Source organism: Pteropus vampyrus, unplaced genomic scaffold (genome assembly GCF_000151845.1).
Source record: "Pteropus vampyrus isolate Shadow unplaced genomic scaffold, Pvam_2.0 Scaffold419, whole genome shotgun sequence".
In the NCBI taxonomy this organism is placed as follows: Eukaryota; Metazoa; Chordata; class Mammalia; order Chiroptera; family Pteropodidae; genus Pteropus; species Pteropus vampyrus.
The window spans coordinates 1,999,787-2,026,939 of NW_011889200.1; the positions used below are offsets into that span (position 1 = coordinate 1,999,787).

Below are 27,153 nucleotides of genomic sequence, written 5' to 3' on the forward strand. Positions count from 1 at the left end.
TCATCTTCCTGTTCTTAGGATAAAGACCAAAACCTTATAAGGCACTATGTTATCTTGTCCTTGTCTACCTTTCCTATCTCACTTTGCCCTACTCTCCCCACTACTCCCTATGATCCAGCCACATTGCTCATAAGGAGTAATAGGGATAAAACAGAAAGATGTTCCCTAAGCATGCAAGGATCATTGGCATCTCAAAGCCAATGGATGCTGTTCCCTCTGAAATATGTTTTAGCCCACTCTTCACCTAGATGTTTTTTTCTTAACCTCAGGGCTTAGCCTAAATATTATTTTACTTCAAGTAGATCTTCCTCAATGCTTCAATATAAAATAAGGGCCTACCTACCTCTCAGTTAGTTTATGTTATCTTCCTTTTTATCACTTATTGAAATTAATTATATACTTATCCATGTATTTGTTTAGTCTCTATTCCCTCCTTCCATTACACTATAAGCTCAATTAGAGCAGATACCATATTTTTGTTGTTGTTGTTGTTGTTTTTAGTTCACCTCTATTCACTGAGCACAATGAGTATTTGATGAATGTTAAAAGAATATCAAATATATTAATTGTGGGTCCAGGGGTGCTAATCACTGAATAAGATAATAAATACTTGTTCATTTGTCCCAAAATGTTCTTTTTACCTTTCACCTCATATGCTAGGAGATAAATTAAACAACATCATGAAGATAATTTTACTGACACAAAAATAAGGATACAGATACAGATGTTTGATTTTAGAAGCAATGGGGATTGGACAATTAAACTATGATTTTAAATACCTTTTATGGGAAAAAAATAAAGTTTAATTATTTCTTATGCAACTTATATGCCACTGTTTCTAGTGACCATCGAAATAGAACAAACAACTCAGTGTATTAGCCCAATATCTTCTGAACATAATAATTACGGTTTTTAGATCTCATTTCCCTAGAATACAGTTGTAGAGAGTTATCAGACACTATAGGTAGGCTTTGATGCAAAGGATTCAAAACACATGCACACACACACACACAAACATTTAAATTTACTCATTCAACAAACAGATTAAGTGACTACTATATGCCAGACACACAAGTGGGTATTTTTCCTAACCAATCAGAGAGGTTCAAGGCCATGTGCCCCAGAAAGGAATCAACTTTCTGTGCTTAGAAACTCATGCTTATACAGCTCATCACTTAGGTTTTTGTATCTGGTACTTCGCAGTTGCTCCTCAGGATCCCCACCAGAGCATAGTGTCAAATTACGAAGAGATTTTTAGCTATATAAAGCACTCCTGGTACCAAGAAATGATTTATGGACTTGAACTGATGAATTATATTCCTATTTGACAGCAAAAGTAGGCCATTTAACTGCCATTATAAACCGCCAGTGATGAATTATAATGACATAAAGAATTGCTGGCCAGGAAAAGGCCATTCTCCTTAACATCCTTGTCCTCGGGACCCATTTCCACCTCAGCTCCATCTCAGCAGCCTTTGCTCTTGTCTCACACATCATTAAAATGTCTTGCTAGTTGCAAAAGCTCATTTATACAGACAATAATATTTGTTCTGACCATCTTAATTGACCATTTATTCCACATGATTGCATCTCCTTGAATGAAACAGTTTTGCCTGAAATACCTATATATGTAGCCCTTTGCTTGAGTTTGTCATAGCCCCTGGTTAACTTCCTTATTTTTAAATTTCATCACCTATAAATGAAGCACCCTATTGAAAATAGCAATTTGCCTTAGATCGTTTGTCAGAATGTTTTCTTGTGGTAAAATGGCTATGAGGTCATCTGCAAGCTTTCCAATAATAATAATGATGATGATAATCACAATAATTAATATTTATTGAGTACCTACTATTTCCAAGACCATTTTAAATGTTTTTTGTATATTAACTTCACTCAACACAGCAACATCTTCCCATTTTGCAGGGAGAAAAAAATTGAAGCGCAGAAGGGTAAATTATTTTTCTCCAAGTCACACAGCTATTGTCTGAACGAGGATCTGAATCATGTTTTTATGGTTCTGAAGCAGGTCTGAGGAAGCAAATCAGGGTTTTAGAGCTTCCCGTGAGTCTTCTCTTAGAATCAAATTCTATATGTATGTACTATATGTATGTATTACTATATGTATACATATATACATATATATGTATACACACACGCACACATATATATTAGAAACAGCTTCCTCTACATATTTTTCTAAATATTTGCTCATCCTCCTACACATAAGAAAATTAGTTCTAGTTAAATCAGATCATATGCTATAAGCAATGTAGTTTTACAAGCATTTACTAGTGGAAGGGGCTCAGGCCTTGAACAGACAACAACCTTAATTTTCATGTCAGCGCTATCAATTAGTTGCTGCAGAACACTGAGAAAAATTAATTAACTTTTTTGGATATCAACTTCAACATCTGTAAAGTGGGGCTAAAATGACAATACCTCATAGATTTTGAGATGCTTAAATTAGATTGTATATGTGAAAAGAGAGCCCATCTCCAAGCTCCATAATTGTGTGTTATATCTAAATGTTAAAGTAAACCTTTGTATGAGGAACAACAAATCTTGGAGGACATTAACCTAATTGGTAAGATGAAACCTGCACAAAGAAGATCTCTAAGATAAGTAATTATAAATTAGTGTCAGACGGTGTGGTGAGGACTTTTTTCAAAATTGTCAAGGGGATTTAGAAGAGATGGGTGATTGTAAAATGAGGTTAATCTGTGAAGGTTTTAGGGAGGAAGTACAGAAGTGCAGCTTTGTCTTGGCAAAGAGGAGTGAAAAGGCATGAAGCAAGCAAGTAAGGAGGAAAGAAAGGAACTAGTGATATTTACTGAGAATTGTCGTATGCAGGAACCATGTGGGTAGTTTGTAGCAGGTTGCTTTAAGAGCAAGATTTTGGAAGAAATGTAGGTTCAAATCCTAGCTTCACCACTTACTAGCTGTGTGATCATAGACAAGTAGCTTATCCTCTCTGAGTCTCCATTTCTTCCACTTATAAAATAGAGAAATTATCACCAACCTTCCAAGGTTGTTGTAAATTTTGACTTATTGTAAAATATAATGCCTGATGCGATAAATGGTGGTTCTCTGAGCATCTGCTCTACTCCACTGTATTTAGTTCATGGCTAATCTCCCACCACACCAAGCTCCTAGTTTTTATTCCTTTTGAAGGGCACTCGATAGAATATTCTCTGCTTGCTCAAACCACTGCTTTCAGGTTGGGGGAGAGCAAGGTGGCTGATACTCTCACAAATGAACATAATGGACCTAGGAAAATCTGTGCCCATGGATTTCAGGGGCCTACACAGCTGGAAGTCAGAATGCAATCCCTTACCAAGAACACACTCCCCATCCTTAATTAAAGTCAGAGAAGCCAGCCAAGCAGTCAATGATCACCTCAGGCACTGGAAGAGAGCCACTGGAGTGGAACTAGCCTGGATTGGGCACATTTGCCATATCCTGCCGCCATGCGCTCTAACTTGCTCACCCTAAGCCCTCCAAGTAGGTCTCCTGCACAGCAACTTGTGAAATAAACCCTCAGGAATGAATGTCCCCACAGTCCCTGAATTTGCAGAGAAACAAGACCATCTTTCTACTGATGCGACAGTTAATAGTGTTCATTCATCTCCTTCTGGACATAGAAACGTGATACAAACATTTTCCTAAGACAGAGACTGGAAATCTCTTTGACCCTGGCTGTCACCAACAGGACTAATGAATAGCCCTATGTCATAGGTCAAGGCAGAGGAAAGAAAATAAGGGAGAAGAAAAATAAGAGTGGCAGAAGAAGAAGGGGAAAAATATTACTCTTTAGACTGACACTCAGGCCTGCCTTCCCACTAATTTTAAGCAGGCATTATTTTCTCTCCTAGTCCCCCAAGGTCATGAGTAAAGTTGGCATTCTTTCTAGAGGGAGCAAGCAGCCACCTGCAGGGTATGAATTGTGACACTTTGGGAATGTCCCCTCACAGGCACTGCAAAGCTGTCAGAAATTCCCACATTTGCCATGCTTATGAGTTACAGAATTGAAATATGTATTAAATTGCAAATATGTTAGCTGAGAAGGGAATCATTTTTGGTCATTATCAGTCATGAATTCTTTATCTCACTGAGGTATTAGATTAGCAAAAAGCAAGAATCTGAGGATATAGGCTACAGAGAAGACAGGACATTACGACATTTAAGAGTCAGAGAAGTGACAAATATGTCATTCAGGGCAGGCTGGCTAGGCCAGGAAAGGCCAGGGTCACCTGGGAAAGGAGAGGGAGGCCTAGGAGGAAAGGAAATGAGCTGCTGCAACCTGGTTTTGGTCATGAGATTTCTGTACCTGCGACTGTGCAAAACGACGACAACAACATCATCAACAACAACAACAACAACAACAGTTGATTATGAAATGCACAGTCATGTGAAAGTTCCCTTAATGTAGTCAAGAACTATTGACTGCTGAGGTCTTTCCTCATTAAGTCACACAAAAGGTATAAAGGTGATACATTCTCATGTGATAATCAGGGCACACATTCAGAATATATTAACGGGCCACTCAGCAAGAACATGAAGGAAAGGGAACATATGTCAATGATTTGTTGCACTAGGTACTTCACATCACACTGCTTCAGGGCAGCTTTACCCCCAGGGCTCTTCATTTATCTGTAACGCTGGAGACCAACTTGCTTCATCATCTAAATCTGCTCATCTCTATAAGGTGATCAATTTGTCAATACCCCTCTTGTAGTATTACTGTAAATTGTGCAGTATTCTATAAATTGTGCTCTTCATTCTCTGCTTAGATCAACCAGTCTATTGGATGGTTTGATTAGGATGACTTCTGAATGCTGTTCTCCATCTATTAACTGCTCTTCAGGTCACGTAAAGGTTTTTTTCTGCTCCTGCTGGGGATGGAAATAGTGGAGCAGAGTCTGACCCAGACACAGTCAGTCGCTTGTTTAAAAGTGCTACTGAAACAAATCCTTTAAGGCAAATACCACAAGCAGGCAGCCTCCCCAACTGAATTTAACCTACAGGTATGTTTTACTTGGTCTACACAGTGTGCTCTACAAGTCAGGGATTTCCACATAAAATCCAGACTTCTAGCATCTTTTCAAAATTAAAGGGTCTATCAATACTGAATCCTTAATCTCACATAACTGTCAGCTAGGACTAAGTGTGTGCGCTAGAACTCTCTAGCTTGCCTCTCCCTGTTGCCTCACACACCCACTCAGGTGCATGACATGCCTGGTTTCTAGAAGCATTTGAGTGTTGATTAGGGCACAATCCCTTTGCTGGTTTGAATTTAGCCATCAGTAACAAATATTTTTCCTCTTATAAAAGGAATAGAATCAGAGCTATTTCTTAAAGCCAAAACAATGGATTTGCAAATTAACATTTTATATAAAAGACTATTTTAGGGGTCCTTAGACCTAAGAGTCATTCTCCACACCAGAGGAAGTTTATTCTAACAAGCTATGCAGTCTAAATGACACCTGTAATAATGCATTACTGTTCATTTCAACTTTGCAAAGTGAAATTAAAAGCGCTGACTGAAGCCATGCATTTAAACATCTTCACCAAAGACTGACTCCAATTTCCATTTTGCAGTTTTACCAAGTTTTGCAATTTTACCAGACTGCTTTGCTTCTATTGCTAAATAGTAACCCAGCAGCAAATCTTTGAAACATGTCCATAGAATATACCTCTCTTTCTAGTTATTGTGTTCAGATACCAAGGGGTTAAGAGATTATCTCTAAAGTGCGAAGAGACCCAAATCAGTAACTCTAGAGCTGTCTACAATAATCAGGAGTAGGGGTATTATTTGCATATTTACCTGAGGGCAGATTAGTGTTTTTTTTTTTTTTTTCTAAATAGCTAATGTGCATTTCTAAAAAGTTGCATAAAATCATGCATTTGTGAATGATTTGCCAGGTGAATGGTAAATTATCTTCCAAATACATTTAATTAGTGCTGGCTTCCTGCTTGTGTTTATTTTTGGAAGCCCCTATAATTTATGTCTGCCTTTGACCTTCTCAAAGCAGACAGTCTCCTCTAATCCCAGGAGCCTGTTTCATTAGCTTGCCCACTACTCTTCTCCTTCGTCCATTATCACCTGTTCTACATTCTCACTATCATATAACCAACCCTCCCTTCTTTCTTTATCACTTCAACTAGCCCTCTGCACAAAATACAATGTGAGAAAAGAAAAAAATATCAATAAAACAGCAAGTAGCCAACGAAAATATGGTGTGGGAAATAAAAATGCTGGCTGTTGGCATCTTTGCCAAATGACCTAAACACACTATTGCACATGTCTCTTTGTTGTTAAACCCCGCCCTACTCATTTGGAGCTTTCAAAGGAATAAAAAAATTCCACAATAACCTCACACAGGTTTGCTATATATATATATATATATATATATATGAGATATATACATACATATACATATATATGTATATGTATGTATGTATATGTATGTACATACATACATATACATATATATGTATATATGAGATATATACATACATATACAAAGTTGCACTTAAATCAAATAATATTGCAGATAAGAATAAACCTTCACAGAGCAACCTCTTCAACTTCTATACAATATATATATAATGTTTAAAGTGTTCTGGGAAAGTTGCACTTAAATCAAATCCTATTTTAATGCAGTAGGAAAGTTGGCTATTTAAAGAAATCCTATGAAAAATTCTCCTATATGGAAAAAATAATTTCATACAGCCAATTATTGCCTTCTAATTAATCAGTTTTGAATGTCTGGATCCTTTTATAACTGGTCTATTTAAAGCAAGTAACACATATATACTTTAAGAGAACACTTGTTTTACTGAAGAAATATTTATCAGATTTATAAATTTTAAAAGAACAGTCAGAAAATAACCTTTTAAAACTTTTATAGTCTTTTAACACTTGCACACTTACAATATGCAATCTTAACCTCTAAACTACATAATTTGTAATTAACCAATCCTTACAATTTCATATTGAAATTCCTATCCCATGCCTGAATATTGCTAAACTCAAAACAAGTATGAGTGGGTTACTCTTTAAATAATCCCAGCATTATATTTTGAATCACTAGAGGAAAATCTGTTGTTTAATTGCTGTTTAAAATTGACCATACAAAGCACAATGTAACATATAATATTGCAGATAAGAATAAACCTTCACAGAGCAACCTCTTCAACTTCTATACAAAAAGTCATTTTGTTTCTGCATCAAACATAATAATTGAACTATGTGAATATATAAACTTAATATTTCCTTATATGAACAATGACCACTGACCTAAGATTATTTTGAATTTTTTCAGTACATAATCCATACTTAGATTTCTTTTATTTAAATGGTAAATGAACATATGATTATTTCAGTAATTAAGGTTGCTTTATCCATACATTCATTCCCTCAACAGGTTTCTCTTGGTGACTAAGAACCTGTATTTTTCATGACACCTCTTAGGAGCTTAGGTGAAACAATTTGAAGGCTATGAAAATTAGTTTTCAGGTGTGCGTGTATGTGTGTGCATGTGTATTTAGACTAATATGCTGTTACAAGGGAATCAAATCTATGACTTTGACTTATTTAGCACCATTCTCTCAGCTAGTGTTTTTCAAATCATAGTCCTTGGAAGGCATGCGGCAGAATCCCCTGGACAAAAAGGCAAATTCCCAGTTGATGTACTGAATTGGGGGAGAGATCTGGGAATCGGTATCTGAAGAGCCTCATCTTCACCCTACCTGGATTCTTCCACATAATTCTAATGCATATTACAATTGGAGAACCCTGAAAGGTCAAGTTCAGGTGAAATTTTAAAACTATAGTTCCGCTATACTAAAAGTTTGGGGCAAGCAAATTAATGCTTTATAAAATACACAAAATAAGTAGTTCTAGCTCTGCTTTTCCAGATATAAAAAAGAAACTAAAGAAGCAAATGTATTGTCACCATTAGATGGAAGCATAAAGATGTTTGATGTTTACTTAAAACCCAAGCCAAATACTTTGATGTTAATAAACTTTAGGAAATGATTCTAAAATGGAAGTGCTCTACAAGCATCTGATAAGGATTGTGTGACTGTGATCAAAGTGATGATGCTGCAAGATTCATGCACAGTCAAGTCACTGATTAATGATGCACCATGGCTATGATTGACACTTCTGCTTGAATGAGGCATAAAGTCTAGTTCATGTTGAGGAAATCAGAAATTAATCAAAAGCAGATATTTGGGATTGGCCCAATATGGTAGTTATTTTGAAAGCTCCTGGGGAAAGAACATGTATTCTAATCAAAAGAATAATTTAAATTTTCACAGAAGGTACTCTACAAATTCAGACTAAGAAGTAATACTAATGTAGGGAGGAGGCAAGATAATTAAAAATGTTAATCAAGCTACATTCAGAGACTGCAGTATGCTCATCAGCCGTGCAGCCAGGCCAGGAAGACACTTTCAGAACAAAGTAAGATTTCTGCTGGGATTGCTAACAACCCATTTCCTCATACCTATAGAAGGGGAAACAGGAGCAACAGAGTCCTTAAATGGCTGCCCTACACAAAGTAAAATCATTCATTCCCTATAGCTAAAACCATGGAGAACCTGTGGATTAAAGGCTGGGAACTACCAGCAGGCCTTTCACTCTACTTATTCTTACCTTTTCATGCTACATAATCTTCCCCTTCCACACTGTATGTCCATATCAAAAGAAATAGGTTAACAAAGTATTTTCAACTATAATTTACAGGAACTAAAGAATGATATATATATATTGAATTTCCTGAACACTCACCCCGCCTCCCACTCACTGCCTCTCTCTCTCAGTGCCTTTACTCTGTCTCTCTCTCACTGTCTCTCTCACTCTCTGCCTCTAAGAAGAGACCACACTCTGTGGAGTGTTATCCATTTTCTAATAAACTTTCTTTTTGACTCTAACTTTGGTGTGTGTGTTGAATTCGTTCTACACGCATCGCCAAAGGACTCTCTTTTCTCAGTGCAGGGCTTAGTCTCCCCCGACCACCAACCCAGGGAAATTTGTCCTGTCCTGCATCAGTACTGTCAAGTACTAGTATAGCAAGTGAGCTAAAGCAGGGGACCCCAACCTTCAGGCCACAGACCAGTCCTGGTGTGTGGCTGATTAGGACCCAGGCTGCACAGCAGGAAATGAGCAGCAGGCCAGTGAGCAAAGCTTCATCTGTATTTGCAGCCACTCCCCAGTACTAGAATCACCTCCTCAGCTCCATCTCAGATCATCAGGCATTAGATTTTCACAGAAGCACCGGTTCCTGGTGCCAAAAAGGCTAGGGACTGCTGAGCTAAAGTACATTTATTATTTTCTAATTATTTTTCCTCCTGGTGTTAACACTCAGAATTTTGAAATAGACAAAAATTACTTTCTCGGGGATCAAAAACTTAATTAAATATATGAGTTACAGCAACGAACTCACTCAGTAAATTTCATTATTAGTAGACTGATTTTAACATTATCCTAAATGTTAAATGTTGCTAGACATATACAAAAATAATACAGAAGAATATCTGTATTCCTAACATTAGCAAGAATATGTTATAATTAACCAACTAGTTGATGTCAACATTAGACAACTAAGTAACATCCCAGTACATTAGTAATAAGTTAATTAAAGCAATCAGTATTATAATTGTCTGGATAATGTCAAATTTTACCATTCCTCAGATTTTACCTACAATACAAATGTATGTATACTTATACATACAAACATACATCTAAAACACACATAAGATTTGCAGAGGAACAATAGCAGGTAGACTTTTTATTGTACAGTTTCTTAGAACTCATCACATCCATCTTTGGGGATAACTAATGGTATCATGTTCTGTCCTATGATTCTAAAAATTACATTAGAAAATTCTCCAACAGGTAAAAATATCCTGAGTTTCTCTCTTCCACAACTATGATTACTAGTTTACATTTCGCTTTAATTTCACATTTAAAACATATATATATATGCATCCATTCTTTTGGAGTTCCTATAGTTAAGAATCACCAGAAGCTCACAATAATGTCACTCATTTATGAGCAATTTTGTATAAATGATATTTTGTCTGTAGTCCAAGAAGACTGTATTCCAAAAGCCCAACAGAACCTCATTCTGAGGCAGCCTTCACCTACAAGGAGATTCCACATGTGGGTTAAGTCAGCATTCTAGAATGGTTCCAGTATATCTTTTCTGAGATGTTTAGTAACAATCAATGATATTTTGAAGAATTAAGAATCTTTCATAAAGGCAGAGAACAGATAAACGGCAACTGTGCTCTTGTTCCATAAGTTAATTTTTCATGATAAGTTATATGCTGAATTATACACTGTAATTCTGCATATAGTTTATCAGTACAACTTATTAATAGTGAGTTTCTCAACTATTTGATTTCAACCAATTCTAAAGCCACAGCAAGTTGGCTCTTTGTAGGAAACTCTTTCTCCCCAAACCAAATTATACTTAAAAATCTCATTTGCCATAATTTGGAAAAAACAAGTCCTACCTGTAACTTTCAATTCGGTTGTTCGTCTTACAAGTTTTCCTTCATACTTAAGTTCACAAGTATAATTTCCTCCATCTTCTTCATGAACTTCCTGGATTAGAAGAGCATTTCCTTTCTGTATTATTATGCTCCTCCACATTTTGGGCTTGCATTCCTGTGGAGAAAATATTTTCAAATAAGCAAAAAATAAAAATTCACACCACTAAGTCTTAGTACTGGCAAGTTTGTACTTTTTTTTTTTTTGTATTTTCCTCTCTAGTTTTCAAAAAATGTAAATAAAGAGTTAAGTCACAATTATTTCTTATTGTGTCCAATTCACATATCACAACTATCACCCTAAGAGCCACTAAAGGCCTGTTCCTAAGAGCAGAAAGTCTCTAGAGACATCTGCAAAAACAGAAATACATACAAACTCCCCAAATGTAAAAGAGGTATAGCAGAACCTTAAAAGTCACTAAATATCATCATAATGCCCTGGTTCTTTCTATTTGACAGAGTTATTTCCTAAGAGTCCTAAGAGGATATAGTGCTCATTTAGCACCATAGTATACTAAAAGCGAGTCTTAGGCATTATTAAAAATGCATAATAGGCTTTTACATTGGCAATGATGTCTACAATGATTTCGTTTATTCCTTCTTACAGTAAAAACTAATATTAATATTCCAGTCTCCCTCCTCAGAGTCAAGAGATCCATTTGGATGGTGGGAGGAGGGGTCTAGACAATTAGGCTAAAGGAGTTCTCTAGAAACATAGCTGGTGAAATGAGGACATACTTTGTTTTAGTAACAGAAAGGAGAAATTATCCATTTACTTTCTGGGTTTAGTGATATATGACCAGAGAATAAGATTTGGGATTTGAAGAAAATTTTTCTACTCTTCTGATGGGAATGTGAGAGAGTCCTGCTACTGGGATTGAATATCCCTAGAAAAGAATGTTTAATTCTTACAGAGAGTGAGAATGATATAGCAATAGCCAAGTATGTAAGAATACTCAGCCAAGTAGCTTTATCTTTTGGGAATTTTCTTAGACTACTTTTTAGATATTATTCCAGCTTGTTTACCACTCATCTCAAATGTTCAGCCAAAGTGGTCACCAAAAGCTGTAAAACATCAGGGGATGTATAGGGGATAGCTGCAAGGGAGTGCTGAATAATCAAGGCAAAAGTATTTTATCAACCAAATTCTGAATCTGTCAGTTAAGGCAATAAAAAATTGATTGTGAGGCAGAGTATGTGAATAATAGTTGAGAGCACTTTCCACTTTCCAAACTATGGTACATAAAACATCTTCTCGACCTCTCCTCGCCCCCTCACTGCCGCCTTCCTCGCACACATCTTAACCATTTATATAAAGGTAGAATCAGTGCTGATGTTCAGTCCTCAACTCTGCATGAGTGTGTATGTGTGTGTATGTCTTTGTGCATGTATGTAAAGTGTTTTTGGAGAGCGAGTACTCATTTATCAGTTTTTTTTTTTACTGTAACAACTTTTTTTTCTTTTATGATAGCAGGAGTTTTGACAACAAAACACAAAAAGTGGCCCTCAAGTTCACAGGTGTAATATTTAAAAGATACGCTTGCTTTATGTCCAATACAACTACCCACACACATTGTCAGAGAGTAAATAAAAGTAATATTATATAGGACATCTAGATATAAGACTTTTATTCCCTAGGGTCTTTCCAAAAAACAGTTAAGGGTTTGTCTGAAATTATATTATATACCATGTCTGGCAAGGTTCATCACCTATATGAGATTTGTTTCAGAATTAAAGCTTAGGATACAAGGTTTCTGGGAAAATGAATAAGAAAATCTGAACAGAAAGAAAAATAAATCGCCCAGCTGTCACTATCATCATACAATAATAATCCACAATTATTTTCACATTGCTTCCAACTCTGATAGCCTCAGATTTCTAAAGAATAATTCTGAAGGTTATTAAACAAAAATATGGTCCCTTTGGGCATTTTTAGAGGAAAGGAAAATGAAAACTAAGCTGTTTCACTTCCACATAGTGGTGGTAGGGGCAGGCAAATGAGCCCGCACACTCATTTTATCCAAAGACAAATGGTATTGTTTTCTAATGTCATTTTTTTTTTTGCATAATGGCTGTATGCAGTTAGCTCTAACCATTTTCATTTTCCCTCCACATTGCTTTGTTTTTTTTTTTTCCCCAAGAAGTAAAATCTAAACCATGTATAGGAATTAGAAAATCACTCCTGATGAAGAATAGCCTGTAATCCTTACATGTACTTGGATTAGAGCTAGATAGTTCCAAGTACTTTCCAAGTTACTATCCAGCCTTATAAAGGATTCTTTGTTCCTAATAGAGGTTTGTTTGTTTGTTTGTTTGTTTGTTTGTCTGTTTAACTGTGGCATTGAAAAAATGTAATCTTCAAGTCAACTCCACCATTTTTCAGACAATGTTGTATAGATGAAAAGGCAAACTGCCTTTAGAGAAACACAGCTTTAGGTCAAAATATGGGGTTCTCCCAAGTTCTGTGATCTTGTACAAATTTGCTTAACTTTTTTTTAGGTCTCAGTTTCTTACACTGCTTATGGGGATAATATACATTACCATGTGAGCAGCCAGAATGCAGAGGCTTACATAGTTTACTAATTACACTCTTGTTGGGCAGCACTATATATAGTAGTTATCCAGCACATAGAATGTTTTCCATCCCTAAACTTTCACAGTCCTGGATTATGTCTCTTCCAAACCTCCAGCTCTGCTTGTGAAAATTAGTACTAATAAACTAATTTGATTTAAAAAAAATCACTAATAGGTTAACCATTCCCAAGCAACATAATACTTTAACACACTGAAAATGTATAGCTCCTAAAAGGCCACTCCAAAGCTAATCCTAGCAGGTGGGTAGAGGAACTGTATTTTGTTCATTAGCCTCATAGATGACCATCCTGCCCTCACCAGTCCATTCTTCACAGTTACCTCATTGACTATCCTACCTACATATAGTTTTCTATATTGAATCTCAGAAGTTTTCCAGAATCTTTATTATTTGCATCATCTCTTCCTTAAGCTGCTGCTACTAGGCTTAATACTGTTACTGCTTCTTTCCTGCCCCAATTTTCTCATCACTTCTTTCTTAGTGAATACATAACATTGCAATACCTCATTGCCTCCAGAACTGTTTAATTTAATTCTGATAGCCTCTCAGACAAATAATTTTGAAACATATAGGTCAAGTCTCAAGATGGTTGTTTATCTGAGGCAAGAACACACCACCACAGCCTGAAATGTGAGCAGGGCCCTAATACTGTCTTCAGTGTGTAATTCTTCCATTATTTAATGCCCCTGAAACCATTCAAGTAAACATCATCAATCTGAAAGTTTTTCTGAGGGCCAGTCTTGCTGGAGATACCTTCATGCAACAAATAGCTCAATTTCATCGCCTAGATGTCCCCTCATAGAGCAGTTTGTTATACGACATCCTTGCTCAGTCAAAATAATGTCATCCCTTAAAGCCCAGCTTCCTTCTCTCACTCTCAGCTTTCCAGGGTGGCAAATGTCACTTGCTAGCAGTTGCTGGGCTGGAAACTCATGATGTTAAACAGAAATATCTGTTGACCAAGACTCTTGAAATATCCTGTTGCCAGCTACATTTGGATCTTGGAATTTCCATCCTGAAATATTCACCACTGTATTCACAGTCCACTTTTGAGATAGCATCATCATGCACACAGGTGTTTTTCAATCAGTTTGGCTTGTTGGTTATGTACATGTCAGTGCTGTTCAGAGCACATGACAAGAACACTAGGGAGTCTCATTTAAATATTTATTCTGATACTGAAGTTCAGACACAAGGCAGCTGTGCAATCACAAGCGAATGATATAACCTTTGGTCCTCAAAGCACCTTTTTCCAAACACCTAACACTCATCCCCTCAGATCCCACTTCCCTCCTTTTCCGTGAAGACTGAACTATTCCGTAGAACATCTAGGCATCTGCCTAACAATCTTCAGAAATCCTGAACTTTCTTCAGCTTAAAAATGATAGAGATAGGAGCATAACCATAAATTAGATATCAACCTTGCTCTTCTCAACCCTATCTCTACTCAAAATACCCAGGATAACCCACTCCAGAAAATCTTTCCCCTCCCTAGCTCTATTTCTCCAATTTTCTATCTTCACAGTCCTAATGTTGATGTTGGTACCCTACAGTGGTTAAGAGTATAAGTTCTAGTCTCACACACTTGGGATGGAATCCAAAATTGTATGTTCTTGAGCATGCTACTTAGTTGATCTAAACCTCTTACTTCAGCTATAAAAAAAAAAGGTGGTGATACTAGTATTTGTCAATGAGGATGATTATGAGAATTAAATGAGTTAATGCATGTAAATGTTCTGTAATATAGAGTATCCAATGCTAAAACAATTCTATAAATATTATTTTATTATTATTAGCCCCAGTATTCTGCTTTCAGATGAATACACATATATTATGATATGTTAATGGCTGTCAGGAGATAATGTGACTCACATTTCTATAGGAGTCTGAAGATGATCAAAAAATAATCTAAAGTTATCACTCTAATGCTAGGGTTGATTTCACTTCTGATCTGACATGCAAAGGACTTCAACATTGTCACTGTCATCCTCACAAGAAGAAAAACAATGAACAAGAAGAAAAGCAACATTTCTTATATGCATCAGCTAACTGAGATAACAGTGGAAACCACTGCCCCAGAAACTGGAAAGACAGGTGGATACAGAGAATCACAGCTTACTGGGAGCAAAAGAAGCCACAGGAAACAGCAACTGGTAGTAACACTTAAAAAATAATTGACTGGGGTGGCCCCATAGTATAATGGTTAGCATGTCTGCTTTATACGCAGAAGGGCCTGGGTTCGCGCCCCAGGTGGAGCCACAGACCATACCCCGGGGTACGCCTGGGCCTGGGTGTGTTGGGCCCCAGGTGCATCGGGCCTCCTAGATGTGCCAGGCCCCTCGAGTGCACCTGGGGTGCCAGGCCCCGGGAGAGCCAAGCCTCATGTGCACACCACGAGTGCATGGGGGAGACGCCCCTCCTTCAGAGATCCAGTTCCTAAAAAAAGAGAGACAGCAACCTCCATAGGTCAGGGGTGGAAAGTGGGGGGTAGGGATTAAAGAAGGGAAAAATAATTGACTAATTTCTGTAGACTAAGTGTGAACTAGCTTAAGAAATAAAATTCCCTTTGGGGCCTAGTCTTGGGGTGGGCACACTTTTGTGAGTTTTACCTCTAGGAGCCCCATCGGTTTCTCTAGATGAGGGAAGATCTGAGGACAATCCCCTCACATTTCTGGCAGAGGAGGGAGAAAGTAACCACTTTGAAATAAACCCAAAGAGCTCTGTTCTCATTAACAACAGTCTGACCTTAAAGGACCAGAGGAAAGGAAATATCCAACTCCAGCCCTCTCTAGCCTTCTAAGTGCGATAAAAAAAAATAGTTCTAACCCCTGCTATCTTTCCTAACCTCAGGGGGTGGAGGTGGGATGGAAGCTGAGAAGTACTTGTGATGGTCACAGCCTAGGGACAAAGCTCACTAAAAGGCTGAAGTATAACCACAGGATTATAGAATGCTTTCCTTTACACATCTTACCAACACATCAATAGGGCTCCTGTATAATAACAGAATATTACAGCTGAAAGAACTGCACAACTCAGACCTTATTTATGAAGAAGTCTCTAGGGAAACCCAAAGATAACAGAGGAATAAAAATCAAGGACACAAGGGAATTTTAGCCTTTAATATCTATTGCTACAGCAAGAAGTAAACACAGTCTAACTCTTAGCCAGATAAATGTAACAATCTTACACAAAAGGCCTATTTATCTCAGTTCCTTTTACCCAGTACATCATGTCTGGTTTTTAATAAAGATTTACAAGACATACTAAAAGACAGGTATGTATATATATAGATACATATGTATATATACAGATATATATATATACACACATATACACTTGTATGTGTGTGTATGTATGTAACTTGAAGAGAGAAAGCAAGCATCAGAATCAGACTCAGATGTGGCAGAAATTTTGGAATTACCAGTCTGTGAATTTAAAATTAGTATGATTAATATGTTAATGGCTCTGAAAAATTGGACAACATGTATAAACAGAAAAGAGATAGAAACTCAGAAAAAATCAAAAGGGAAATGCTAGAAATCAAAACACTGAAACAGAAATTAAAAAATGCCTTTGATAGGCACATTAATGGACTGGATATGGCTGAGGAAAGAATCAGTGAGTTTAAAAGTGTGGCAGTAGAAACCTCCCAAACTGAAAAGCAAAGAGAAACAAAAGAATAGAAAATAAAAAGAACAGAATATCTAAAAATGAGAGAGAAGTACAAAAGAGGTAAAATAAGTGCAATTGGAATACCAGAAGGACAAGAAAGGGAGAAAAGAACAGAAGAAATATTTGGAGTAATTCTAATGCTGGAACATCCAAGATTACAACAGACTGAGCATGGGCACAGAAGTCTTATATTCAGGTAGGCTTAGATAAGCATCTGAGTTTTGAACAATATGTAAAAATTAGGCAGGCAGGACATACTGAACAGATGAAACAACATGTGCAGAAGCACCCAGATGTAAAAAAGTATGGAGTGGACAAAAAAAAAAAAACTATGGATATTTTTGCTCTGTTGAGAATGGCACTGAGTAGGCTGATACCAGATACTAAAAGCATTGAATTCTATTCTATTTGCACATTTTCAGGGTTCAAATCCCAGCGCTGCCATTGTATAACTTATCTTCCATAAGGTTGTTCTAAGAATTGAATTAGGTAGTGGATGAACATGCCTGGCATAGGAACAAGCCCTATAACCACGCATTTAAAAGAAGCTATTAATTAAATGGTTTTACGAAATTATTAGAGAGTTTAAACAGTGGCATCCTATGACCAGACGTGCATTTCTGAAAGATCATTTTAATGGATATATAGAAGGTGGTTAGACTTGAGAAAAAGACATTACTTAAGAGGCATTATTTGCTTTGATCTGTTTTTATCCCTTGAATGTCAATGATATACAGGAAGACCCTTCTAAATTGGATTTTTTCTAATTTTTATATTTTTATTTTTTTTCAATTATAGTTGACATACAATATTATATCATTTTCAGGTGTATAACGCAGTAAGTAGACAGTTATATAATTTATAAAGTGATCACCCCAGTAAATCCAGTACTCATCTGTTATCAGTACCAGTTATTACAATACTGACTATATTTTCCTTGCTATACTCTACATCTCCATGACTGTTTTGTAACTACCAATTTGTAGCTCTTAATTCCCTCCTCGCTTCACTCATACAGCCCACAAATCAGCAACCATGAAAACGCTCTCTGTATCTAGGAGCTTGTTTCTGTTTTTTGTTTATTCTGTTCTCTAGATTCCATATATGATATTTGTCTTTGTCTGTCTTACTCAGCACAATATGCTCTAGGTCCATCCATGTTGTTGCAGATGGCACGACTTCATTCTTTTCTATGGCTGAGTAATATTCCATTGTGTGTGTGTGTGTGTGTGTGTGTGTGTGTATGTTTACACACACACACACACACATACATACCACCTATTCTTTCTTTATCCAATCATCCATTGATGGACATCCAGGACACCACCATATCTTGACTACTATAACTAATACTACAATGAACATATGGATTCATATGTCTCTTCAAAGTAATGATTTGGGTTTCTTCAGATTAATATCCAGAAGTGAGATAACTGTGTCCTTCTTTGTCTCTTGTTATAGCCTTTGTTTTAAAGTCTATTTTGTCTGGTATAAGTATTGCTACCCCAGCTTTTTTTTTGTTTGTTTCTTTTTGTTTGTTTGTTTTTCATTAAAAATCTGTTTTCAACCTTTTACTTTCAGTATGTATGTGTCTTTTGATCTAAAGTGAGCCTCTTATAGGCAGCATATGTAAGGGTATTGTTTTCTTATCCATTCAGCCACACTATCTTTTGATTTGAGCATTTAATCCATTTATATTTAAAGTAATTGTTGATAGATATGTAATTGCTGCTATTTTATTATTCATATTTTCAATCTTTTTTTTTTCTCTTCTTCTTCTTAAAGAAAACCCCCTAACATTTCTTATAATACTGGTTTGGTGCTCAAGAACTACTTGGCTTTTTCTTGTCTGAGAAGCTCTTTATCAGTCCTTCAATTCTAAATGATAGCTTTGCTTGGTGGAGTAATCTTGGCTGTAGGTCCTTACTCTTCATCACTTTGACTATTTTGTGCCAATCCCTTCTGGCCTGCAAAGTTTCTGCTGAGAAGTCAGCTGCCAGTCTTATGGGAGCTCTCTCATAGGTAGCTACCTGCCTTTCTCTTGCTGCTTTTGAGATTCTTTGTCTTAATCTCTGTCACTTTAATTATGATGTATCTTGGTGTGGGCCTTTTTGGGTTCATCTTGTTTGGGCCTCTCTGCACTTCCTGGGCTTTTATGTCTATTTCCTTTGCTAGGTTAAGGAAGTTTTCTGTCATTATTTTTTTAAAATAGGTTCTCAATTCCTTGCTCTCTTTCTCCTTCTGGTATCCCTATGATGCGAATATTGGTACGCTTTATGGTGTCCCAGAGGCCCCTTATACTATCCTCATTTTTTTTTAATTCTTTTTTCTTGTTGCCATTTTCATTGGGTGTTTTCTGTTACCTTATTTTCTAAAGCACTGATTCTATCCTCTGCTTCATCTAATCTACTGTTGATTCCTTCTAATGTATTCTTCATTCCAGTTATTGTATTCTTCATTTCTGACTGGTTCTGTTTCAGGTTTTCTATCTCCACTTTTATGTTTCTATCTCTTTGTTAAAGTTTTCACTGAGTTCCTCTACTCTTACTCTAAGTTCATTGAACATCCTTATAACCAGTGTTTTGAACTCTGCACCTGGCAGATTGCTTGTCTCCATCTTGTTTAGTTATTTTCCTGGAGCTTTGTTCTGTTCTTTTATTTGGGACACATTTTTTTTGTCTTCCCATTTGGGATGTCTATTTGTGTTTGTTTCTACATATTAGGTAGGGCTGCTATGTCTCTATTAGGTGTACTGCAGTGGCACAATGTTCCCTAGTGACCTAAGCCAAGTGCTGTAGATGAATTGTTTGTGCCCCTCTGCTGTTGTGGAGGATTGGTTGCTGTTTGCTTGTCAATGGGAGGGATTGACTTTTGGGCTGATTGGTTGTGATAGCTGGCCATGACCAGTGGAGGAGCTATTGTTTAGGGGCTGACCCTACAGAACAGGATTTGGTTTAGCAGGGCTCTGGTGCCTGCCCAGTCTACACTTTGGGTGTGTCTTCCTCAGAAATGACCCTGGTTGGTGCCCCAGCTCAGATCAATGCTGGCCACCAGGTGTGCACGCTAGGTCCCCCTGGGAGTGGCCCTGCCACAGGACAAGTTCAGCTGAAGCCTGCCCAGGGCTACCTGGAATAACCCTGCTCAGGGCTACCTGGAATAACCACCAAGCAATCTGCAGATGGCTACAACCTATGCTGGGCTTGGAAGTGCCTTGGGAGGCCAAGTTGCAAACTGAGGCTGGCTGCTGCTAGTGCCAGGCTCGGGGCTGCTCAGCAAGAGGTACGGGGCATGCCAAGTCCCGATACTGCTTCTTTAGGTTTTGTGAAATTTTAAGAGATGTTAGGAAAGTCTGCAGCATGAGCCAAGACAGTCTGTTTGTATGGAAAAGCCTCTGGAAGCAGCTTGGGTGGGCCCGCACGTTGGGAGGGGAGAGGTCTCAGGGAATCACCAGGGCTGGACAACCAGTGATGGAGATTCAGATATGGCACTCAGCTGGGTCTGCCAGCCAGGTGGGGGAGGGTTCAACAAGGGAACAGTGCCTTCTGCGAGCACTTCTGTCTGGGAGAAAGCTGCCCCTCCAGCCCTCGCTGTGAAGCCAGGCATCGGTTCCTCACTATGTGTCCCTGACACCTTTTGAGCCACTGCCCCAATGCTGGAGCTCAAAACGAGTGATTCCATCAGCAAGTAAGTCCACATGTGGGCCCTTTAAGAGGAATGCCTGGTTCTCCTATATCCCTCTGCCCCACTCAGCCACAATCTCCGCTGGTTTTCACAATCAGAAGTTGTAGGGACTTAGCAGTGGAACCTTGGGCTGGGGAGCCTGGTTTGGGGCCGGGACCCCTCACTCCTCCAGGGGGACCTCTGCAGCTGAGATATTTCTCCTGATGCTCAACTGCCACATGAGGGTATGGGACCAGCCTCACATCTCTGCCCCTCCTACAGTCTCGAGGTGGCCTCTTCTGTTTGTCCCCAGTTGTAGGACTTTTGTTCAGCTAGATTTAAGGTGACTCCCAATGATGGCTATTCTGTAGTTTAGTTGTAATTTTGATATGGTTTTGAGAGAAGGCAAGCAAAGCATTTGCCTTCTCCACCATCTTACTGGAACTGTCTATATCTGGATTCTTATAACAATTTCAGAAAGACCTATAGCAAACTCCTGTTAATTTTGAAAAAAGCATACACATTGAAAGGTTATAAAAGTTGACAAAACATATCATTTTGATATATCAAGAAACTATTCTAAAAGGTCAATCTTATAAAACCTTTATTCCTAGTCACCAAAAAACCCAGCAATGACCCAAATGGTTATCAACAGGTGAATGGCTAAACAGTGGTACATCTCTACAGTGGAATATTGTACTCCTACTCAGAATAAAAGGAATGAACTATTGATGTATAGTAAAACATAGACAAGTCTCAAATGGATTATGCTAAGTGAAAGAAGACAGGCATGAAGGCTACATATCATATAATTCCATTTAAATGACATTTTGGAAAATGAAAAACTATAGGAACAGAAAACAAATGAATTTTTACCAAAGACTGGGAATGGGAGGAGGGAATGGAGTACAAAGGGACATGGAAGAACTTGGAGTAATAGAAGTGTTCTATATCTTGACTGTGGTGTATACATTTGCCAAAACACATCAAATTATACAAGTAAAAAGGATGAATTTTATGTTAGTGGATTATACAGAATAACATGACAAAAAAAACTCAATCTTAAATTCCCAGTTAGAATCTCAGATGTCTTAGAACAATTTTATTTCTAGCTTCCCATGTAACTTTTCCCTTTCTATGGTAGCAGCAAATATCATAATGACTTCAATCACTAGGTCTTTATAGCATGTCTGGGATATATGGCAGACATACTACATCTATTTATATGTGGTTAAATAGAGGCCCAGTTACATCCAATTACTTACCCACATTATTGGTGGAATAGTGACCAGAATCCAGGTCCCCAGATTCAAAGACCAATGATTCTTACAATATCAAATACCCATTCCACCTATATTAACCCATATTCTTTATAATTTACAAATAGTAAAGAACCCCTCTCCCACTTCTTTTGCCATATCTAGGGGGGGAAAAGGAAAAAATGAGTGTTAGATCTTGTCTCACTACCTGGTTTTAGGACACACCAAACTAAAGCTTACATGGATTTTACAGCTTACTTCTTCTGAAAAAAGTATTGTCGAAAATTCTAGTTATGAGATTAAAAATTTAAGGTTGGAGTGCAGTTTTACCTTTATAAAAGAAGGCATATATTATTAATATCATTACATTTCCAAAAGGGATTCAAAATCTGCAAGCATTTTGTCAAACCACTTTATTTTTTTCCCTTTAATTCCTCCCCCCACACTTCCACTCCTGACCTATGGATGTTGCCATCTTCCCTAAAGAACTGGATCTCTGAAGGCAGGGTGTCTCCTCCCACGTGCTCAGAGCACACGAGCACCCCGGGCCTGGCACACCCGGGGTATGGTCCGTGGCTCAACCTGGGGCATGAACCCAGGACCTTCTGCGTGTAAAGCAGATGTGCTAACCACTACACTATGGAGTTACCCCCAAACCATGTTATTTTAGTAAAAGAATGTTAGTCATTTTGGTTGTGGTATTATGAGGTCTCCAGTGACCTTTTTCCTTGTTTAAGAAAAATGTCAGAATGTATAGCAAGGTGAATCAATATAAAGCTCTTAACTTTGGAAGCTTACCTCATTGTAATGAGTGACAGCATTTAGAAATAGTCATTCCTAAACTACTATTTTTGTAAGTGAAATTAACTCCTTATAATCCTTCTGGAATTTTTCTTAAACATAATATGTAAGTCAGAGATCTAATTATTTTCCCAAATAGGTAGTCAATTATGTGCACATCATATTTAATAAGCCATTATCCCACCTACACATTCATTAAAATGAAGTGCTATCTTACCATATATTGTTTTCATACTAATTTTTATATCTTTTACGTACTTCTATATTTCTTTATTCTATTCAATTGATCTATTTATCTTTTTCTAAACTTACTATTTTAATTGCTGCTGTTTTGCAGTGATTTTAATATTAGGTAGAATAAGTCCTCTCTCATAAATGTTTTATTTCCCAATATTTTCTTGGCAATTCTGGTACATTCATTAGTCTATATGAACTTTATAATGTTTATCATATCGTCTAATTCCAAAAATGATATTGTAGCAAATTAGATTAATTATTTATATAAAATTTGGAAGACATGATTTTTTGTTCTGAGATCTTCCCATGCAGAAATATGTTCTATCGCTCCATTAATTTAACCGTATTTTATGTCATTCAATAAAATTATATTTTTATAAAGGCCCCCTCCCATCTTTGTTAAACATATTCCAAAGTCTTTTACACTTTGTAATTGTTGTAAGTGGAATAATTTCATTTTCTCTTTTATATAGCAATTGATTATTGCTAGCAAAAAGAAAAGCTATTGTATATTTTGTATATTTTTATTAAGCTACCTTACTAAATTATCTCATTAGTTCTATTTTTTTGTTGTTGTTGTTGAGTCTCCTAGGTTTTCTTGGTATACAATTATATAATCTGAAAAATAAGATCATTTTTTCTCTTCTAATATTTATACAGTATACCTTATTTAATTTTATTAGTGTGTCAGCTAGAACCTCCAAAACAATGTTGAATAACAGTAGTGACAGAGAACATTCCTATCTTGTATGTCATGGGTGTGTGGGTGTGTGTGTGTGTGTGTGTGTGTGTGTGTTTACAAGGAAGTTTTTGCAACACTGTGTTTACAAAAAAAATAGAAAAATTTGAATATCCATCAGAAAAATAATTGGATAAAACAAGGTTATGTCTATTCTATGAACTATAATTCAGCTATTAAAATGAATTAGATCTATATTATCAACATGGAATGTAATTCATGATACATTTGTGTGTGATGAGGAAAGCTACACAGTGATATGTGCAGTATGTACACATTTTTATAAAAATGAGGGATGGGGAGATATATGTGTACATGTATTGTAGAACCTAAGAAAATACTTGCCATGAAGGACTTCTGGTGGCTAACTGGGCTGAAATTTTAAAAACAGAGCCTAGCAGCCATTTCAAAACAGGGACCGCTCACGCAAACTGCACTTCAGAGAGAAGCCTGCACTGAACTGCCTGCCTGATATCTTAGCCAGATCTTATAAAGGAGTTTCTAGAATTATATTTCGACTAATAGGACTGAGGCTTCCCCATCCAATTGGACCTGTCCAGCTATATTCCTATCAGCATCTTCACTGACCAATAAGAGAGCAGCTCCATTCTGGCCAGTCAGGGCAGTGCTTTTCAGACCAATCAAACTGTGAGGATTTGGAGTCCTCATTTGCATGAGGATGGAGTAAGCAGGGACCAGGGATGAGGACTTCTGGCTCTGGAGGCATGTTCCCTTTACATCAGACTTTGGAGCTCAAACACCAAAAAGACCTCACCAGAGCACAGCAGACTAGAGCAGGTGAAGCAGAGCAAAGCTGTCTAAGCAGAAAGTGTCCTCCCCCAAGGGCTGCCTCACCCTAGGGCTGCCTCACCCCAGGGCCACCTCACAACAGGGCCACCTCACAGCTGTGCTGTTCCACAGCCATGCTTTCTCATAATTGAGCTGTAATACTATTGAGCTATTCTCACAGCCATCCTGTTCTCACAGACATGCTGGTACCACAGTTGAGCTATTTGCACTGAATAAACTTTCCTTCTTCATCACACCCTAAATTGGAAAATCCTGTTGGTGTTGAATCAGCACCAACAACCATTGGTTGACAGTATGTATGTGTATACAAAAAATAAGTAATATATAGAAAGTATGTTAGAATAGAGGATAGTGTAGAAGGATGTAACAGGTAATGTTATTTACCTTAGATGGTTAAAATGGAGGGGAAGATCAGGATACAACTGACTTTATATACACTTACATTATTTGATTTGTCAAAATATATATACATAGATATATATATACACACACACATATATATATACATTTTTAAAATATGTATACACATAGATATATACATATTTTAACATATATAAAATATATACATACATACACAGAGATATATACATTCACTTTTTTGGGCTGGTCTCCAAGCTTTTTATAAAACTCAGTAAATATAAAAAGAGAAAGAAGAAATGGGTTTCATTAGACTTAAGCAAATCACTTCTTTGGGCTTCGATTTCCTCATATATAAGAAATAAGTTGTGCTAGATAGGCTCTAATGTTCCTATGATATTATAATTCCTTCTACTTAGTTCCAGTTTGATCTTGAGGAAAATCTCTTTCTGGTTGAATTGAGTTGCTTTGGACACTTAGAGTTATTAGGGAGTCCTTCGGAAGGGTTTCAGGAACTGTTTCCAAAATAACAATTTTTAAAGAGCATTATATTTACATCAGTGATATAAGTGTATTGAGTGCATAAGATGCATTTAGCAGATCAATCAGAGTGTTGCTATAAGAAGTCAGAAGTTCAGGACTTGAACTCCCAATTGGTTATGTGTTAGCTACGTCACCTCTGTAAGCTATTTCATTTTCTTTATCTATAAAAACATGATAACAGCCACCAATAAGTAGCCTCACCTCCTGTTTATAATTGATGGTGTTTAGATAGAGGAGATACAGCACACTTCCACACACCCCTTGCATTCCAAGAACAACCAGAATTTGGCTTTCTCAGTCAACTTTAGGTAAAAACTTATATGTTACATTTTATGGAAAAGTAGTCCAGAGCTTCCACACTCGTGGGCCATAGCACCCTGGGGTAGTAGAGAATTGTTACTAGTGAATAGACACAGTGATCTGCACCTTAGCCCTTAATCAGTCCCATGGAGTCTGGAGCAGCCTGAGCCCTTTGGGCAGTTCATCCAATCACTTCACTGTGCCATATTGTCACTTTCTATGTGTGCTACAATATAAAAAGATTGCTGTCAACTATTATATACTGTGGAAATATTAACAGATATTATTTAGTTATGAAATTTTCATTTTCAAATATATTCATGCCAGAAGTATGTCTAATGCCTTTTACTTGATGTAAATGCTGTTTATTTCAAGTAGGAGTTGTTCCTTTAGATGTTTTAATTGACATAGCTCCTTCCTGGAATGTTGAGAAACTGTTTACTTATCTACCTCCCTCCATGAAAACAGGGAAAAGTATTTATTTTGGTTACTTCACTACCCCCATTTCCATGGTAGGTACCCAATAAATGTGTTGAATGAATGGAGTGTTGTACAAATTAATGAATGAATTTGTACTGAACCATCCATAATGCCCCAATCCATACCATTTAGAACCAATGGCAAACATCTAAAATTAGCATTGTTGTGACTAATTTCAAATTGGTAGCCATGACCTCATTAACATCAGGCTTTTATCAACCAAGGTAACTAATCACATAGATGAGTGTTTTACCCCAAGGTATGTATTTGTATTTTCATTGCTGGTGTCCTAAAATTAGGAGATTCTTTTGTTTAGAAATGGTGTAAAGGGACTCTATACCCCTGTGACAACAGTATTTTCAGTGAATAATGAGGTGGTTCAATAAAGAATCTTTAGCTCTCATTTCAAAAATGTTTCTAAAAACACTAACATTATTGTATATTCTGTTCTAATGTCTAAGCCTCATTCATAGAGTGTCAGGAGGAAGTGCTAAAAGTGTAACACCTCTCCTCACTTCCTTTTGCTAACTGATAGAGTTCAGATAAGGGAGATACAGCCCCATTATACATATCTCTTACATTCTCAGGAAACCAGGATAGTCTTAGTCATCTTTATGAACATGTTCCAGTACCACACGATCTGTCTTTATCTTACTATTCAGCTGTGATTACAATGCAGGCATAAAAAGATACTCCTTAAGTCCTACCACAGCATATTTCAGAGAGGCTACGAAACCATAATAGAACATGAGAGGTATACAAAATGATAAGAAAGTAAGCAAAAAGCAGAAATGAACAGAAAGGGAATTAGCTTTAAATATTATATGTATCTGAAAAGATGACTAGGAAAAGGATCATACAACACACATACTTTTCACTGTTAAAACACTGGAGATAATACATTGTACATATCTAACTTTGGATGTGTACAAGAATGAACTGTGAACAAGTGTGTCCTCCTCTTCACATTGCTGTAGCCAGAGCAAAATCACTTCATGCTTACCCTGTTAGGGAATGCACAACTCCCAAGTAAGCAGGGCAGATTAACAAAATAGTGACTAAAAAAAGAAAGAAACATTTTCCCCAAACATAAATTCTTTTCTTTTCTTTTCTTTTCTTTTCTTTTCTTTTCTTTTCTT

General features: G+C 37.0%; 1 protein-coding gene across 1 annotated transcript in view; it reads right to left on the reverse strand.

Moving 5' to 3' along the window:
- Positions 1-27,153, reverse strand: part of IL1RAPL2 (interleukin 1 receptor accessory protein like 2) — a 1,186,660-nt gene that overhangs the window by 540,006 nt on the left and 619,501 nt on the right. The window contains exon 5 of the mRNA XM_011380985.2: positions 10,528-10,681. Coding sequence (XP_011379287.1) covers positions 10,528-10,681 — 154 coding nt within the window. The remainder of the gene's footprint in view (positions 1-10,527; positions 10,682-27,153) is intronic.